Source organism: Panthera onca, chromosome C1 (genome assembly GCF_046562875.1).
Source record: "Panthera onca isolate mPanOnc1 chromosome C1, mPanOnc1 haplotype 2, whole genome shotgun sequence".
NCBI classification, from domain to species: Eukaryota; Metazoa; Chordata; class Mammalia; order Carnivora; family Felidae; genus Panthera; species Panthera onca.
The window spans coordinates 178057067-178075623 of NC_138346.1; the positions used below are offsets into that span (position 1 = coordinate 178057067).

The 18557-nt window shown below is 46.5% G+C and overlaps 1 protein-coding gene across 5 annotated transcripts in view; it reads right to left on the reverse strand.

Annotated features, from left to right (window-relative positions):
• The window catches only part of DIO1 (iodothyronine deiodinase 1), a 41758-nt gene that overhangs the window by 5278 nt on the left and 17923 nt on the right, over nucleotides 1–18557 (reverse strand). For 3 of the 5 annotated variants that reach the window (XM_060626862.3, XM_060626861.2, XM_078451897.1), the window contains exons 4-5: nucleotides 12336–12603; nucleotides 3609–3752 (exon numbers count right to left, since the gene is read on the reverse strand). In XM_060626862.3, the coding sequence (XP_060482845.1) occupies nucleotides 3609–3752; nucleotides 12336–12528 (337 nt within the window). In that variant the 5' untranslated portion in view covers nucleotides 12529–12603. Of the gene's footprint in view, nucleotides 1–3608; nucleotides 3753–12335; nucleotides 12731–18557 lie in introns of those variants that run through there. The other 2 variants (XM_060626860.2, XM_060626864.2) reach the window with 2 other exon arrangements.

The window sequence follows — 18557 nt, forward strand, 5'->3', positions numbered from 1 at the left end:
TTTTTGAGACAGAAAGAGACAGAGCATGAACAGGGGAGGGTCAGAGAGAGAGGGAGACACAGAATCCGAAACAGGCTCCAGGCTCTGAGCTGTCAGCACAGAGCCCGATGCGGGGCTCGAACTCACGGACCGCAAGATCATGACCTGAGCTGAAGTCGGACACCTAACCGACTGGGCCACCCAGGCACCCCTGACTGCTTAACTTTAAACAGGAAGGGATTTTCAATTGGCCTCATTTGCCAAGGTGCCCCTCTGCCTGCTTACAGGAAGTGGTACTCATTAGTTAATGGGCCCACAGTTTGAAAAAAACAACCATAAAGTGCTACCGGCCTTGCCCTTCTACTTGCCTCATTTCTGGGGAGCCTGGGACCCGGGTAATGTGGTCATGGGTTCCTTTGGAAGCCACGTGGCCTGTGTTTACAGTAATAGCTGCTTCCCAGGGTAATATAAGTTGATTAAGTCTATCAGCAGAGTCCTCTGCTCAGGAACCTTACTCCAAGAAAAACCAGCTCTCAGGAGAAATTCACACCAAGATACAAGTGCCTGGCCATAGTGTAAAGTAATTATTACCTGCCCCAAGACACCAAAACTTTGTAGATGACGGTAACACCGGCCTACATTGGCCTCACGTGTAGGTAGTCAGTCTCGTGCAACAATTGGCTCGCTGGGGCTTCACAACAGCCATCCACGGGAGGTCAGGCGGGATTCTCGTTCTCATCCTGAAGCTGAGACCATGGAGGCCCAGAGAGGAGCAGTGACTTGCTTCCCCAGCTTTAACTGTGAGTTCCTGAGAGGCAGGAACTGTGTGTGTCGTTTGTCTCAATATCCCTGAGCCCAGCCCAGGGCTGGCACACAGCAGGTTCTCATTAAACGTCGTCAAGCGAGTGTGAGGTTGGTGTTGCCATCCTGTTTCAGTGTGGCAGAAGTGGGCACGGCAGGGAAGCTGTCCAAGGTCACGTGGCCAGCACGTGATGGAGCCAGGAGCCGTACTCAGGTCTGGAGCTCCAAAGTCCGTGTTCTTCCCACCATGCCTCATGCCTCCCTGTAATCTACCCGGACAAACATGTGGCGTGGGGAGGAAAAGGAAGCCAGCTGACTTGGGCCACAGGTCCCAGACCTGGTGGGATTGGTGGATACTGGCTCTGTGCATTTTAATTTTGGGGTTCAGGCCGTACTCCCTCCTGTCTGGTTGACAGAAACAAGTACCCCCGGGGAAAGAGATGGGGAGAAGGAAGAAATGCCTGAACTAGCAGTGGCAAAGCACAGGGGCAAGAAAACTGTCAGAACAGGGTGAGGAAGTCCTTCCTCAAAGGCTTTGAGGTTCTGGAAAAGTTAAACCTATTGGGGCTGACTCCAGGAGGAACAGGACAGATACCAGGACCAGAAACCATTTCTGTGATGATCCACCCCTCTTGTCACGGTTTACAACTTGTTCCTTTAGAGATTAAAGCTGGATCCTCCAGGACCTTGTCACTACAAGTGTGGTCCCTGCACCAGCAGCCTCAACCTCCCCTGGGGAGCTGCACTGCGGCACTGCTGAGCCAGAACCAGCTGAGGTCCCCAGGTCATTGACACGCACATTCAAGTTTAAGTGCTGCCCCAGGACAGTTAAATCAGCTTTGGCTGAGCTTCGGCTGCCGGCTGTGATGACATCAAGTCAATGTCTCCTCTCGGCCATGGAGACCACAGACACCTGAAGGTGCCCAAATTCTCTCTCTGGAGCTCCTGGCTGCTGCTCTCCCAAAGGAGTGTTTGACCCGGAGGCAGACTGAGCTAGCATTTGATCTCCTGTTACCTACACGCTTTTCAATTGCGTTATGGAAAAGTTTTAAAGTACATAAACGTAGAGTGAACAGTATAATGAATCTCTTGTGTACCTATTCCCCTATGCTAGCTAATATTTTAGGTTGCCCCAAACCCTTAATGAGGACAGAAGCCGCCAGTGAAATGAACACAGTATTAAGTTGAAAGAAGTTCTCAAACCTTTGGGTGCAATAAATCAGGATGCAATGGGCCTGGGTGGGGGCCCTGGAATATCCTTTTTTTTTTTTAATTTTTCTAATGCTTATTTATTTTTGAGAGAGAGGGGGAGAGAGACAGAGCACGAGCTGGGGAGGGGCAGAGAGAGAGGGAGACACAGAATCCGAAGCACACTCCAGGCTCTGAGCTGTCGGCACAGAGCCCGACGCAGGGCTCAAGCCCACTAGCTGCGAGATCATGACCTGAGCCGAAGTGAGACTTTTAACCGACTGAGCCGCCCAGGTGTCCCTGGAATATCCATTTTTTTTTTTTTTAATTTTTTTTTTTTTTAACGTTTTTATTTATTTTTGAGACAGAGAGAGAGCATGAACAGGGGAGGGGCAGAGAGAGAGGGAGACACAGAATCGGAAACAGGCTCCAGGCTCTGAGCCGTCAGCCCAGAGCCCGACGCGGGGCTCGAACTCACGGACGGCGAGATCGTGACCTGAGCCGAAGTCGGACGCTTAACCGACTGAGCCACCCAGGCGCCCCTGGAATATCCATTTTTAACAAGCAACCCAAGTAGCTCTGACTTCAGGGATCCAGGGAGCATATTGGAGAAAGCGCTGCTGGGCCATCTTTGCTGATAATTAATAGCAGCCTACACTTGATAGCACATGGATAAACCAGCAAGGCTAATACTGGCCTAAGCACGCTCATTCATCCAACTTTTGCTGAGCTCTGATTCTGCGACATGGGCTCTGCCAGAGGCTGGGGACCGACAAATCGTGTGGGAGGTGGGCGAGTAAATGACACCCGTCCCACTTGCCTTCTTCAGTCTTTGGGTTTGAGAGTTGGGCCACACTCATGGGTCCAACCCCCTCAAAAATCGGGAGATAGGAGTGTGTCTGACCATTCTGTCAAGTTCAAAGGGCTTAGACCATGAGCTCTAGGAGTTTCAGGGAGAGCTCTCCCGAAGAGAGCTGCCCAGGAAAGGAACAAGATTAAACGTGAAGTAATGAAGATGTGTGGCCACCTGTTAGGGGCTGAAGAAAGAATGCCTGCCCCAGATGAAAGTTAGCCTGGAGCAGTGGTTCTCAAAGTGTGGTCCCCAGACCAGCAGCTTCAGCATCACCGGGAGCTTGGCAGAAATTCAAATTCTCAGATCTAACTGATAAACTCTGGGGTGGGCTCCAGCAGTCTGTTTTAACAAGCCTTCTGGGTGCTTTTGAGGCTCACTACAGCTTGGGAACCATTGACTGGGGTGAACCAGTGTCCCTTTGAGCTTGGAAGAGTCTTAGGCTGGATTTCACAAGTAGCTCTAGGGCAGTCATTCCGGTCTAAATTCCTCCTACTAGCTTCTCTCCCTTGATTTCCCTATTTATCCATTCAAAATCGTGGGTCCTCTGCCAGGGAGACTTGTCCCTCCAGGTCTTCTGCTCTGTGTGCCCGGTTGAAGGCACAGGCGGTGGAGTTAACAGTGGTGGTAAACCCAGCAGGGACTGAAAGATGCCAGGTATGCAGTGAATAGTGGGGCTCTTTCCCTCACTCCTCTTCCTCCCCAATCCCCAACCTTGAGACAGGGCCTGGGGGAAGCAGGAGAGAAAAGAGAAGGTAGGAAGAGGTAAGGGCAGGGCGTCTCTCTCTACCTGATGCGTGTGCTTCTTCGATGTAGATGATGAGAAAGTCTGCTATGGAGCAAAAGTCTTCGATAAGTCTCTTGAACTGGTCAAATTTGAAAAGAAATGAAGGTCAGGTACAACTTCCAAAATTCAGCACCAATGGCCGGTTGCCTGAAACAGGAACGGAACCAGCAACAACCAGTCATCTACACACAGCATTGATTTGCCAGTAACTTCTTTACTTCTGCCCTCACTTCTATCACCACCATTAAAAAAAAAAATGTTTTTTAATGTTTATTTGTGAGAGAGAGAGAGAGAGGAAGAACAGGGGGAGGGACAGAGAGAGAGGGAGGGAGAGAGAATCCCAAGCAGGCTCCACACGGTTACTGCAGAGCCCGATGTGGGGCTTGAAACCACAAACTGTGAGATCATAACTTGAGCCAAAGCATCAAGAGTCAGATGCTTAACCAACTGAGCCACCCAGGCGCCCAAATTCTGTTACCACCTTTATTTTCCCTCAGAGATGAAGCCAGGCCACAGTGGGGGGCTGAAGCCTACAGGGCAAGACTGAACACAGGCTGGAGCCAGTTTGCTCCTCTCCACAATAAGGCCATGTTATCAAGGGGTCTCAGCAGCCCACCTGCAGCCACTAGGTGGTAATTAAAATAATGATAAAGAGAGTCCCTCTCATGCAGTTTATAAGGCAGGCACGCACCTGTTTTCTCATGGGATGAGGTTAGTATACCGCAAGGTAGGCAATTTTCCCCCTTGTTTATAGGCTTGTTCCAGGCCACGCAGCAGGGTCAATAGTGGAGTTAAAATTAATACTCTGGCTTCTAGACTCTCAATTTAGTACTCTTCCCATTCAAAGCCTCCGTTTCCTCATTCACAAACAGTCATAATATAGGATCGTTTTGAGGATTGAAGAAGGTAGTACAGATAAGGGCTTAAAATGGTGCCTGGCTTATAGTAGGTGCTCAATAAATGTAAGCTGTTGTTATCGGCTGTCTTATTCCTGAGCTACGAAGTGGGGGAGGGGCAGTGAAGGGGATGCTACCAAGGGGAAGGAAGGATGAGGACACGATTGGCTACATAATTTGCTGGCCCAGTGCAAAATGAAAATGCTGAGCCCCTTGCTTACAAAGTGGGGAGGGGAAGTGCCCCTAAACATATTAAAATAAACAGATTTTCTTCTGTGGTCTCTCTCCTGCACTGGCATGGTATTTTTTAGCTACTACTTAATGTCACGTTCCCACGGACAGAGGGATATTCATGGGGTGAATGCAGGCCCTCACAGTCACCCAGGAGCCCCAAAACTCGGTGCTCATGTGCATGTGTGTGTGTGTGTGTGTGTGTGTGTGTGTGGCCAGTGGCTGCCAGTTTGCCTCTCCCTGCAGCACCAGATCAACACACTATGCCCCCACTAGGAGCACAGAAATTGAGCTAGACATTCACCCTTCCCGCATGCCCACCCCCCACCTCACAGCATATAACGACCTCCATTCAGGGACATGTGCCCGGCTCCTTGACGAGGGAGGGGAGATGGGCAAGAGGCTTCTCCCACCACGTTACCCCACACACTCAGCACAGTGCACATGGCGCTGTCAGCCCGGGATGGGGACGGCCGCCTCCACGCTCTGCCAGGAGACGTGGCAGGATGGGCTCACGGGACCCCAACCTTCCCCGTGTCTGCGTCCAGGCCCTCTCTGGGGTCAGAAGGAGGCAGCAGTCACTGGATAGCAATGGGAAGGAGGCTGGCCAAGCCCTGCATCTGAGCGGGGTAAGAGTGGGTCGTGGAGAACGTGTCCCAGGGAGCGAGGAAGCTGTGGGAGGCAGGATCCTGCATGAGCCAAGGCTCCAAGTCCCCTGGCCCGTCCCATTGTCCCAGCAGGCCTCACTTGCAAAATGCAGATTCAAAGATACAGTGATTAAGGATTTCAAACAGCTACTGCAGAATACTGAACCCCAGGCACGGGGCCCTTCCGAATGTGGAACCCCGTATGACCCACTGGTCCCACACCCACGAAGCCGGCCCTGGGTGGGAGCCTTCTGCAACTCTCCCACCTTAGATTGGGGGTAACTCCAGGGAGCTGCCAGCACCTGGTGGTTACCTGTGGCTGGGGCCGACATCATCGAGCCCATCCCTCACATCTGTCAGAGCACAGCAGGCTGCGCACCGTGACGGGTCTGTGCCCGCCAGGCTACTTGTTGCCCCTTGTGGGCAGGGCCTGTTCCTCATTCAACCTCATGTCCCCAAGCATGCTCTCATTCCACCTATAGGCAAGTTATTCAGACTTATCCTGTGCGAGGCTTTCACCCACACACCAGGGATTCAGCAGAGAACAAAGCCAGCAGGCCCCTGCCTGCATGCAATTTGAGGTCTATTTAATGGCAAAAAAACAAGTAAACACATAAATGTGGTAATTTCAACTTGCGATAAGTGTTACGAAACAGACAATCAAGGAGTGACCTACTTTAGACAGGTGGGTCGGGAGAGGCCTCTGAGGAGATGCCATTTAACCTGACAAATGAAGGATAGGAAAGAGCCAGCCATGGGCAAAGGGAGGAGAAGGGCATTCCAGACAAAAGGACTCTATCATGTACAAAGACCCTGAGGCAGGACAGAGCTTGGCGTGTTCAAGGACCTGTAAGGCCACTGTGACCAGAGCCAGGCCTGGGGAGGGGGTGGGAGAGTGGGTAACAAGAGGCATGACTGGAGAGGTAGGTATGGGTCAGGGAAGGCAGGCTCTCCTATGCCTTGGGGAAAAATCTGGATTTTATTCCACGTATGATGTGACATCACGGAGATGTAAAACAAGGACGGTGGATATTTGTTGCAATTTTGGCTGCCCAGTTCCTAAGCCTCCTTCCTAGTTGGAATTTCTTATTTTGTATGCTATTAATGGGAGAGTATGCCTCTGTGGAGGAGAGAGGGGCCAGGTCTGTTCTCTGTCCTGAGTAGCCAAGGCAAAAGCAGAGACCCAGGCTGGGCTGATTGGACTCTCCCACATAGATCTTTGATTCTGGAGTCATTGGGATGGCAGAATTTATCCATGGCCCAGTGGTAGTGCCCCTGTCAGGGATGGTGGGGTCCTGGGGGTGGGGGGGTTGGTTCTCAAGGCAACCACAGTGACAGCAGCATCCTGGCCTGACTGTTGATGCTAAAAGACAGTCCAGGCCCAGGGCTCCAACTGTGGTTGATTCCGGAGATCTTGCAACACCTTATTACTATGTTCTTTTGCATCCGTATGTTTGTGACTAAGAAAACCAGAGTGAGTTTCTGTGGCTCGCAAGCCAGAGCCCTGACTGTTACGGTAGGGGCATATAATCATGAAACACGATTAGATTTACACTTGGACATCACTTTGTGGAGAAAGGCCTGAGGATGAGAATGGAAGTGGGTAGGACTCAGTTAGGGGGTGTCAGAGAAATGCACGTGAGAGATCATGGGAGCCCGGGCAAGTATGTGGGCAGCAGAGAAGGGGAAAGATAGAACTTGCTGATGGAGGGGAACAGAGGGCATTTTACCTTGCCGATGCTTCATTCCATGAGTTACACCCTCACCTTGTTGTGCAATAGGTTTGAAGCAGCTTACACATATAGTAAAATATTTAAAAAAATCATGCCCTTCTGGGAGGCACAGAACAGAAGGGAACTATGGAAGACAAATAAACCAGTTCTAAGGTCCCATGCATTCACTGTAACTGAACTAATATTTGACTGAGTTTCCTGGTGCCCAAGTACAGATAGAAACAATTGGTTATATAGTCCTCATTTTTCAGTACATAAGGAGAAAGCTGTCCAGGAGATACAAATCTCTCCTTGTCCTTGGCTCACAGATTTTCTCTTAGGAGGCCCTAGGGAGTACCAAGTGGGCCTCAGTCCCCTGTTGGTTGATTACACAAGTCCTCACCCATGTGACAGGGTTGCCCAGGCCTCATCAGGGGAGGCTCAGAGGTAAGTCAAGGCCAAGTGGTCAGCCACTGGCCTCCAATGACCCCAGAGAGTCATGCTTTAGATAAGAACCCAAAAGACTTAAGGTCAGGACCAGTGCTAAATATTAGCTGTCTGGAATTTTGTTTTTAATTGGAACAAAATTCAACACTGATCAGGACATTGGAAGAGACAGAGACATTCGTTTAATTATTTATAGTGTGGTTGGGTGCAGTGATCAGTATTGAGGGCAAAGTTTAAACTGGGTTCCCCACTTACGTGGTAGCAGAGGGGAAGGATGGGTGCAAGGGGGTAGCGGTACAGAGGGCTGGCACTCTGCCTGTGTGCACAAGCCACGGTGCAGAGAACACCATTTCAAATGTCAGGCAAGTGCCGCCAAGTCCAGCTTGTCTGTACAAATGGGAAAACAGCTCTGCAGCAGCTGGACTTGAACCCACCATCCTCACCTCCATGCCAGTAAATTAACCCCCATGGCAGGCTCTCTCAGCAGACTAAGCCCATTTATAGTTGCTAGATGGCACCTCCTAAGTACACTGGGAGAGAGTTTAGAGGATAGGAAACAGGGGCTGAAATAAGTCCAGTTTCATATTAACTCTCAAGTGCCTAGAAAATAAATTACCCACCATCGCCTTCTACCACAACACACCAGTTAATCAATATTTTGCTGTGTGTGTGTGTGTGTGTGTGTGTGTGTGTGTGTGTGTATGTCATGTGTGTACATGTGCACATACATGCAGAGGATAGGAGGTGGCTGGGAATTTCTCTGAGCCTCTGTTGTCTGATCCAACAACACAAAGCACAGTAGCTGAGAGTCAGAAGGCACAAGTTCTAATTCAGGCTCTATAAGAACTTGCCATATGACTCTGAGTCAGTAATTTCCCTCGCTGGGCCTTTGCATCTGAAAAAATGAAAGAACTGCTTTAGATTACCCATAGAGTCTTCTAGATCTTCCAGTCTGTGGCTGTAAAATGAGCTCAGATTTATACCTAAAGCATACGTCAGAGATTTTTAGTGGTCTGGTGGGTTTCCAAAGCAGTTATAGGATATCTTTCTATTAAGCAGAACTGATCATGTTAATGCCCTGCTTGAAAATCCTTCTGAAATTCACCAATACCTTCAGGATGAAGTCTACCCTCTTCAGTAAGACACATCAGGTCCCTTAAGTGCTGGTCCCTGATGATGGCTCCAGTCTCATCCTTCACCACTTCATGCCTCCCACAGTCCCACTTCTGCCAAACTGACGTCACCTCCACATCTTAGATCGCAGCTCCCCCCTTCTGTCCTGCTCTGCTCCCCACTCTCCTGTTCCCCACACACTCCAAAGCTTCACTGTCTCTAGACAATTGGCTCGCCATCCTCTTCCCCAGGAAGCCTTCCTCTGACCACCTTCCTACCCACCCACATCTTCCAGAACCCTCTGCTTCCCTCTCTCACTACACTATCTCCCCCTCTGGGTTATGAGATTTTTCTAGGGCCGACATCAGTTGTGTTGATTTCTGTATCACCAGTATCTATCATTTCAGGACGATTCAGTACCATTATTTCTTTTTTCTTTTTCTTTTTTTTTTAACATTTACTTATTTTTGACAGAGAGAGAGAGACAGAGTGCAAGCAGGGGAGGAGCAGAGAGAGGGGGAGACACAGAATCTGAAGCAGGCTGCAGGCCCTGAGCCATCAGCACAGAGCCCAACGTGGGCTCGAAATCACGAACAGTGAAATCATGACCTGAGCCGAAGTCGGACGCTCAACCGACTGAGCCAGCCAGGCGCCCCATCAGTACCATTATTTCTGAATCCATGTGCTAAAAGCCAACTCATTTTATAAGTAGAGTTTTCTTTTGTCTCTTGGTCTCCTTCTCTCTCCATTCTTCAGTCTCAGGTGCAATAGCAGGGAGCAGAGGGAAATATTTAAAGTATTTAAAATGTGAAGTGGTCCATGGGTGCCTGGGTGGCTCAGACGGTTAGGTGTCCGACTTCGGCTCAGGTCATGTTCTTGCAGTTTGTGGTTCAAGCCCCGCGTCGGGCTCTGTGCTGACAGCTCAGAGTCTGGAGCCTGCTTTAGATTCTGTGTCTCCCTCTCCCTGGCCCTCCCTCGCTCACACTCTATCTCACTCTCTCTCTCTCTCAAAAATAAATAAACATTAAAAAAATTTTTTTAAATGTAAACTGGTCCACTGAAAGCAAACAGTTACAAGAAGCGAGTACATTCTGTGAACTGGCCATGAGGCAAGTTGGCTTTCATGGAACTGGTCAGTAGATGATTGATATTCATCAAATTGGCCTGCTTCTAGCTCAGTGCTTGGCACATAGTGGACACTCAATAAAAGTTAACTGTTATTCTCAGTGTTCTTATTATCAGTGGTCACTTGGCAAATGTTGGATAAATACAGGTCATTTATGTACCGCAGTTTAAAGTCATGAGCAACTGGGGCACCTGGGTGGCTCAGTCGGTTGAACGTCCGCCTTCGGGTCAGGTCATGATCCCACGGTACGTGGGTTCAAGCCCCGCATCGGGCTCTGTGCTGACAGCTCAGAGCCTGGAGCCTACTTCAGATTCTGTGTCTCCCTCTCTCTCTGCCCCTACTCTGCTCACACTCTGTCTCTCAAAAATAAATAAATGTTAAAAAAAAAATTAAAGTCATGTGCAAGAAACTCTTGCCTGTTGCTCTACTTGAAACGCCTTTCCCTTCCCAAGCTATAAAAATCTTACTCATTTTTCAAGGCCTAGTTCCAAAGCCACCTCTTCCAGGAAACATTCCAAGCCCTGCAGGCAAACTTTATACCTTTACAGCCTCCCCCATCTCACAGAACTGTGAGGATTCCTTTACTACGTCCATCTGTGCTGGGAAACCGTAACCTTCTCGAGTGAAGGAGCAAGCTCTTACCTAACTCTGAGTCTTTGGCATCTAGCTGAGGGCCGGGCACAGAGGAGGTGCTCGTGAATGTTTGCTGACTGAAGAAAATGAGATGAAGAAGCCCAGATTCTGGGTCTGACTTGGTTGCTCACTGTCTCTGTTACCTTTGCCTCTCAGCGTTCTCCATTCCCTTCTAAAGTGAGAGGACTGGATCAGGTCAACTTTTCCCAAAGGGTGTTCTTTGGATCATGTATGATGATGACAGGCATTTCCTCAGGGGGAGACCTGGGGGTTGTGTGTGTTAGGAATATCAGTCAGTGCCTTGTCAGTTTGGTTTTTTTTTCCCCCAAGTTTTGTTTGTTTTGAAGCTTCAGGGCTTCTCAGAGCTTTAAAAATATTCGCGTGCTGTATGAATTTCCAGGAGGAGGGTATAGCGTGCAGCGTTTCTCAAACTACTTGAATCAGGGAACTCAATGTAGTAAAGCTTATCTGCGGGATTTGGCCTCCAAAGACGTGCTTTGAAAAACACTAGAGTAGCCACCTGCCTCAGGGGCCTTCTCTACTCCATCCGCTGGGTCTAGGTCCCAGGAAATCGGAGATGAATCGGACACAGTACTGTCACAAGGCTCCCCGTTGGGCAGCCAGAGGCTAGGTGGCAAGAATCAGTGTCCGAGGAGAGGGGCAGATACAGAGCCATGCGTCCAGGAGAGAGAGCACCTGCCTAGCTGTAGGGCTCTGAGACAGCCTCACGGAAGGGCGTGTGTGTGAGAGCAGGCCCCTGTTGATGAGGTGTTTGGACGGTTGGCGATAGAGGGGAAGAGCCAACAACATCAGCAAGACCAAGAAGGGAAAGCACAAGGGATGTGCAAGGCCCAAGAATTGGTCTGCAGGCCACAGCATGAGGCGCAGCCCACAGGTGAGATGGGGAAGGAAAGCGGGAGTTGGCTCAGGAAGGAACCTTGAGCACAAGGCTGGGCCCCGGCTTCGTTCTGAGTGCAGAGGGCAGCTGCTGAGGCTGGGGATGCGCTTGCTAAGGGGCAATCTCGCAGCCAGTCAACAGTGGGGTAGGAAGAGAGGGCAACAGGGGGAGGAGGAGGAAGGCCTGGCAGAAGGAACAGCTGTGAGGACAAAAAAAAAAAAGGGGGGGTCTGTAAGACCCCACATCAATAGAACTTGTATACATAGGAGAGGGAGAGAGAGTGCTTCAACATATATTTACTGAGCGCCTGCCATGGGCCAGCAGCAGCCAAAAGGATGCAAAGTGGGTTCCACTGCATGGGCTCCACCTGCATGGAGCGTGCAGGCTAGTGGGGGCGGCGCAGAACTACCTACCAGGTCAGGTGCAGTAAAGAGAAGCTTAGGACATCAAGCATGGAAAAGGAGGTAACCTAGCCTGGTGGGGGATCCAGGGCTGGCTTGTTGCAAGAAGTGGCACCGAGCGGAAGTCTGAAGGATGAGCAGGAGCTGACCAGGCAGGGAGACTCTAAGAGCCTAAGAGCCTGTGGAAGGGGGCGCCTGGGTGGCTCAGTCGGTTGAGCATCTGACTTTGGCTCAGGTCGTGATCTCACGGTTCATGGGTTCGTGGGTTTGAGCCCCACGTTGGGCTCTGTGCTGACAACATGGAGCCTACTTCACATTCTCCTTTCTATCTGCCCTCCCCCACCTCTCAAAAATGAATAAACATTTTGTAAAAATTAAAAAAAATAAATAAAGAGCATATGGAAGGAGCTGAAGGCCAGTGTAGCTGGTTTGTGGGTTAAGGGCCTGGGAAGGTGGCGATGCCGCTCAGAAGAACAGAATCTAGAAGTCCTAGATGCAGGAAGTGAGAAGACAAGAAGCCAAAAGGGAGCAGCCAGAATAGAATTCAGGACTTTCCAACCCACTTCCCCACCCACTGCTGAAACCCCCACTCCAAGCGCATCTCAAGCTTGGAACAGTCTCCTGACCTTTCATGAAGTCCCAGATGCTGCACCTCTGTCCTGAGAGCCGGATCACGGGGCAGTTGGGGGCCAGACCTCCTGGCTCAGTCCTGTCCTCGAGTCGCTGCCATCGGACCTTCAGGACAAACCAGAAATACTGCACACTGTACAGAGTTGGGGCCCAGTTGTCATAGGAAAAGTGGGGGTTCTTCCGATTCATGGCCACGATGTGTTGCTTGACTCTCGAGGGAAACAATATCAGGAACACTTTGCCCACAGCCACCTGCAGGGCCACCTGAAAGAGGACCCAGAGCCTCCTCAGCCACAGCCCTGCCTGGGGCAGCCCCATTTTGGCACAGCCAGAGCTGGCTCTGGGGCTGGTGGGCAGAGAGGCCACAGCCGGGCGGTAATGGGAGGAGCTGAACAAAGGTGCAGGGTGGATGTAGCCAACCAGGGACAGCAGGAAGGTCCTGGGACAGAAGGTGTCTGCCTTCCTGTCAATGGAATGGAAAATTCCAAGCCGAGGGCTCAAAGGTCTCTTCTAATTATTATCATTTCTGATCCTTTGCCTTAACCTTTGAGAGATCCTTGGACTGAGAGACTTCAGATTTTAAATCCTCCCTCTGATAAATTTTCAAAAACCAATACTTATAAAGATCACACTTAAAAGGACTCTTTGGTCCTTTAGAAAGGCTTTGTTGTAAGTAACTCCTAACATTAATCGTTCTTTTAATAATGTAAATTGTTCCTTTACTAATGAAAGATGGTTTTCCCACTCACAGCTTCTTACTTGGTGGTTGAATGTTTCTGGAGGCATAGCCTCCCCTAGAGGATTTTGGGCCTGGAAACTCCCAGGCAGAGACAGAGCTGGGTTATCCCCAAGAAAACCTGGACCTTTGTGTGTGTGTGTGTGTGTGTGTGTGTGTGTGTGTGTGTGTGTTGTGTGATATAACTACAACACTCTGCACTCAGCATGGTGGCAGTCCAGAGTGGGGAAAAGACAAATAAGCAAAAAGTTATCATTTTAGCATATGAAGCACAGAAACAGAAGATGGGTGGGGGGCTTGGAAATGTGGTGGAGGGCAGTTAATGCAGTTAATTCTATTTAGAGAGGTCAAGAGGACTTCCCCCAAAGTGATATCTACGCTGAAACCAGAAAGGCAGAATAGCAAGCAGTAAGCCAGGCAAATGGGGACATTGGTCCTAGTGGACGGAACCACATGTCCAAAGACCTAGAAGCCAGAGAGAGCATGGCCCACTGGAAAAATTAAAAGAAGAATCATAGAAGCTCAGAGCTGGAAAGTGTTTTAGAAAACATCTGAAACTACTTCCCTTTTAAGCAGGGAAACTGAGGCCTAGAGAGGGGAAGAGACTGAAGGCCAATTCTGCAATTAACTAATGTCCTAAAGAGTTAGTTCACAAAGCTTGAAGTTTACCCCTCCCTGACGCATTTGCATACATGTGCGTTAGGGCAGAGGGAAGACAGTCTGGAAAGCTGACTGTCCCAGCCATAAAGGTGTTAACCTTGGCCTCTAGCACACTAACTCTATTTAGAGAAGAAAAAACACCTCCAAAAGCTGTTCTGTTTCTAAGCATCTCACTGTAAATGCCAAGCTGTGCCCCCAAAGTACAGCACCTGCCTGTTTGAGCAGTAATAACCCCTAATGTGTACATAGCATTTTCCCATACAGAGCATTTCTGTTATTTGTTTTAAGTAGACTATTTTTTCAAGCAGTTTTAGATTTACAGCAACATTAAGCCAAAAGTACGGGAGTGCCCAACTACCCCTGGTCTCCATACTTGCACAGCCTCCCCTACTATCCGTATCCCACCAGAGTGGTACATGTGTTACAGTTGATGAGCCTATATTAACAAATCATTATCCCAAAGTCCATAGATTACATTAGACTTCACTCTTGGTATCGTACAATCTATGGGTTTTGACAAATCTATAATGATATGTACCCACCATTAAGGTATCATAAAGAATAGTTTTGATGCCCTTAAATCCTCTGTGCTCCTCCAGTTCATCCCTCCCTCTCCCCTAATCCCTGGCAACCATTAATCCTTTTAGTGTGTCCATAGTTTTACCTTTTCTAGAATGTTATATAGTTGGAATCTTACAGCATGTAGCCTTTCAGTTTGACATCTTTCACTTAGTAATATGCATTTAAGAAACCCTTGTGTCTTTTCAGGACTTGATAACTCATTGTTTTTTTTAAACATTGGACAATATCCCATTGTCTGGATGTACCACAGTTTATCTGTTCACCTATTAAAGGACATCTTGGTTGCTTTCAGGTCTTGGCAATTACAAATAAAGCTGCTGCTATAGACTGTTTGTATCCTGCCCTACCCCACCTCCCCCCCATTCATATGTTGAAACCTAATCCCCAAAGTGATGGTATTTGTTTTTTTGTGAGGCCTTGTAAGGTGATTAGGTAATTAGAGTGGAGCTGTAATGAATGGGTTAGAGCTCCTTCACCCCTTCATCCATGTGAGGACACAAGATGACTGACTGTCTGGGAACCAGGAAGTGGGCCCTCACTAGATACCAAATCTGCTGGTGCCTTGATCTTGCACTTCCAGCCTCCAAAACTGTGAGAAATAAATTTCTGTTGTGATCCACCCAGTCTATGGTATTCTGTTATAGCAGAATTAATGGATTAAGACAGGTGCCATAAACAACTATACGCAAGTTTCTGTGTGGATGTGTTTTCAACCCATTTGGGTAAATACCAAGAAGCACAAAGGCTGGATCTTATGGTGAAAGTATGATTAATTTTAAGAGAAATTGATAAATTGTCTTCTAAAGTGGATGTGTCATTTTATATTCCCATCATCAATGAATGAGAGTTACTATTGTTCCATGTCCTCACCAGCATTTGGTGTTGTCTGTGTTCTGAATTTTGGCCATTCTAATAGGTATGTAATAGTATCTCACTCTTGCTTTAATTTGCAATTCCCTAATGGCATATGATAACGAGCAGCTTTTTATACACTTATTTGCCATCCATATATCTTCTTTGGTGAGGTGTCTGTTCCAATCTTTCAAGCATTTTAAAATCAGTTTGTTCATTTTTTATTGCTGAGTTTTAAGAGTTGTTTCTTTTAGATAATAGTCCTTCATCAGCTATGTCTTTTGTGAATATTTTCTCCCAGCCTGTGTGGTTTGTCTTCTCAGTCTCTTGACCAATGTCTTTTGCAGAAGTTTTTAATTTTAATGAAGTCTAGCCTACCAATTCTTTTTTTCACAGATTGTGCTTCTGGTGTTGTATCTAAAAAGTCATCACCAAACCCAAAGTCATCTAGGTTTTCTTCTGTGTTATATTCTAGGAGTTTTATAGTTTTGTGATTTACATGTAGGTCTAAGTTCCATTTTGAGTTAATTTCTATGAAATGTCTGTGCCTAGATTCTTTTTTTTTTTTTTTTTTTTTTTTACATGTGGATGTCCAATTGTTCCAGCACCATTTTCTGAAGACTGTCTTTTGTCCTTTGTATTGTCTTTGTTCCTTTGTCAAAGATCTTTTGATTATATTTGTGTGGGTCTATTTCTGGGCACTCTTTTCTGTTCCATTGATCTTTTTGTCTATTTTCCTGTCCATATCATACTGTCTTGACTACTGTATCTTTATATTAAGTCTTGAAGTTCAGTAGTGTCAGTCCTCCAACTTTGTTCTTCTCTTTTAATAGTGCATTAGCTATTCTGGGTCTTTTGTCTCTCCATATAAACTTTGGAATGAGTTTGTCAATATCCACAAAATAACTTGCTGGGATTTGCTTTGGGATTGTGTTGAATCTATAGATTAAGTTGGGAAAAACTGACATCTTGAAAACATTGAGTCTTCCTGTTCATGAACATGGAATGTCTTTCCATTGTTTAAGTTCTTGTTTGACTTATTTCACCAGAGTTTTCCTTGTATAGATTTTTTATATATTTCGTTAATTTATATCTAATATTTCATTTTGGGGGGTGCTAATGTAAGTGGTATTATGACTTTAGTTTCAGATTCCAATTGTTCATTGCTGTTATATGAAAAAGCAATTAACTTTTGTATATTAACTTTGTATCCTACAACTTTGCTATAAACACTTATTAGTTCTGGGAGGTTTTCTTGCCAATTAATTCAGATTTTCAATATTGTAATCTATGAACAAAAAAAGTTCTATTTCTTCCTTCCCAATCTGTATACCTTTTATTTCCTTTTCTTGTGTCTTATTGCATTCTCTAGGACTTCCAGTATGATGTTGAAAAAGAGTGGTGTTAGAAGGGATATTGGCAGAGGTTATTGGGAGGACATGACTGCCAGTTGACCCACAAGCTGGGCCTGGGAAATCAGAGGCTCCTTATCACCTCCCCTATCCTTGGAATGTGTGTGTCATTTGCCTTCCCTGTGTTAGAAGCTGCCCAAGGACACGGACTTGAGATAGTAATGTGCTGTTGAGACCATCTGGATGGTATACATGACGAAACCCAGTTAACACCTCTATATAACTTTTAAGATTCTGGCAGGCAGGTGCAGAGATCTACTTCTCTTGTGGTTGCCCAAGACAAGCCTCATAAGTAAGTTCTCTTGCTTACTGAAACTGCCACCTACCAATCTGGAATAGTCTGCCTCTTTCTTCAGTCTCTCCTTGCCCTCTGTGTAAAGGGGCCAAGTTGTGGACCAACAGGGTACACTCTTGCCTTGTTCCTGATCTTGGTGGGAAAGTATCTAGTTTCTCACCATTATGTATGATGTTAGCTGTAGGTTTTTTGTAGATGTTCTTTATCAAATTGAGAAGTTTCCTCTATTCCCTTTTCTGAGAGTTTTTATCGTTAATGGGTGTTAGATTTTGTCAAATGCTTTTTCTGCATGTATTTTGCTATAATCGTGTGATTTTTCCTTAATCTGCTGATGTAATGGATCACATTAATTCATTTTTGAATGTTGACCAAGTCTTACATATCTGGAATAAATCTCACTTGGTCATGGTGTGTAATTCTTTTTATACATTGTTGGATTCAACTTGCTAATTTTATTGAGGATTTTTGCATCTCTATTCATTAAAAATGTTGGTCTCTAATTTTCTTTTTTTGTAATGTCTTTGCCTGGTTTGGGTATTAGGGTAGTGTTGGTTTCATAGAATGGATTAGGAATTATTCCCTCTGCTTCTAATTTCTGGACAAGACTGTGGAAAATTGTTATAATTTCTTCCTTCAACGTTTGGTAGAATTCACCAGTGAACTAGTGGGTTAATTTGGGTCTGGTGCATTTTCTGTTTTCAAAAGTTATTATTTATTCAATTTCTTTCTTTATTAAAAAAACTTTTTTTAACGTTTATTTATTTTTGAGAGAGAGAGACACAGAGCACAAGCAGGGGAGGGGCAGAGAGAGGGAGACACAGAATCCGAAGCAGGCTCCGGGCTCTGAGCTGTCAGCACAGAACCCCACGCAGGGCTCGAACCCACAGACCGTGAGATCATGACCTGAGCTGAAGTCGGAAGCTTAGCCAAGTGAGCCACCCAGGTGCCTCTTGATTCAATTTCTTTAATAGATATAGATCTATTCAGATTGTTTATTTCTTCTGGTATGAGTTTTCACACGTTGTGTCTTTCAAAGAATTAATCCATTTTATTTTGGTTATTACATGTGGGCATAGAGCTATTTAGAGTATCCCTTTAATATCCCTGGGATCTCTAGTAATGTGCCCTCTTTCATTTCCAATATTAGAATTTTTTCTTAGTTAGCCTGGCTAGAAGTTTATCAATAAACCTCTGTTTTTTGGCTTCCTTGATTTTCTCTATTGAATTCCTGTTTTCAATTTCATTGATTTCTGTTCTAATTTTTATTATTTATTTTCCTCTGCTTACTTTAGAGTTAATTTTCTCTCTCTCTTTTTCTAGTTTCCTCAAGTAGAAGCTTAGATTGCAGACTTTAAATCTTTCTTCTTTTCTAATTTTCTAGGTATTTTTCTCTTATTGATTTCTAGTCTGATTCCAATGTGGCCTGAGAGCATATATAACATAGTTTCTACTTTTTTAAATTTGTTAAGGTATATTTTATAGCCCAAAATGTGGTCTATCTTGATGAATGTTCCATGTAAGTTTGAGAAAAATGTATATTCCACTGTTGTTGGATGAAGTAGTCTATATATGTCGATTATATCCACTTGACCAATGCTGCTGTTAAGTTCCACTATGTCCTTACTGATTTTCTGTCTGCTAGATCTGTCCATTTCTGATAGAGGGACATTAAAGTCTCCAA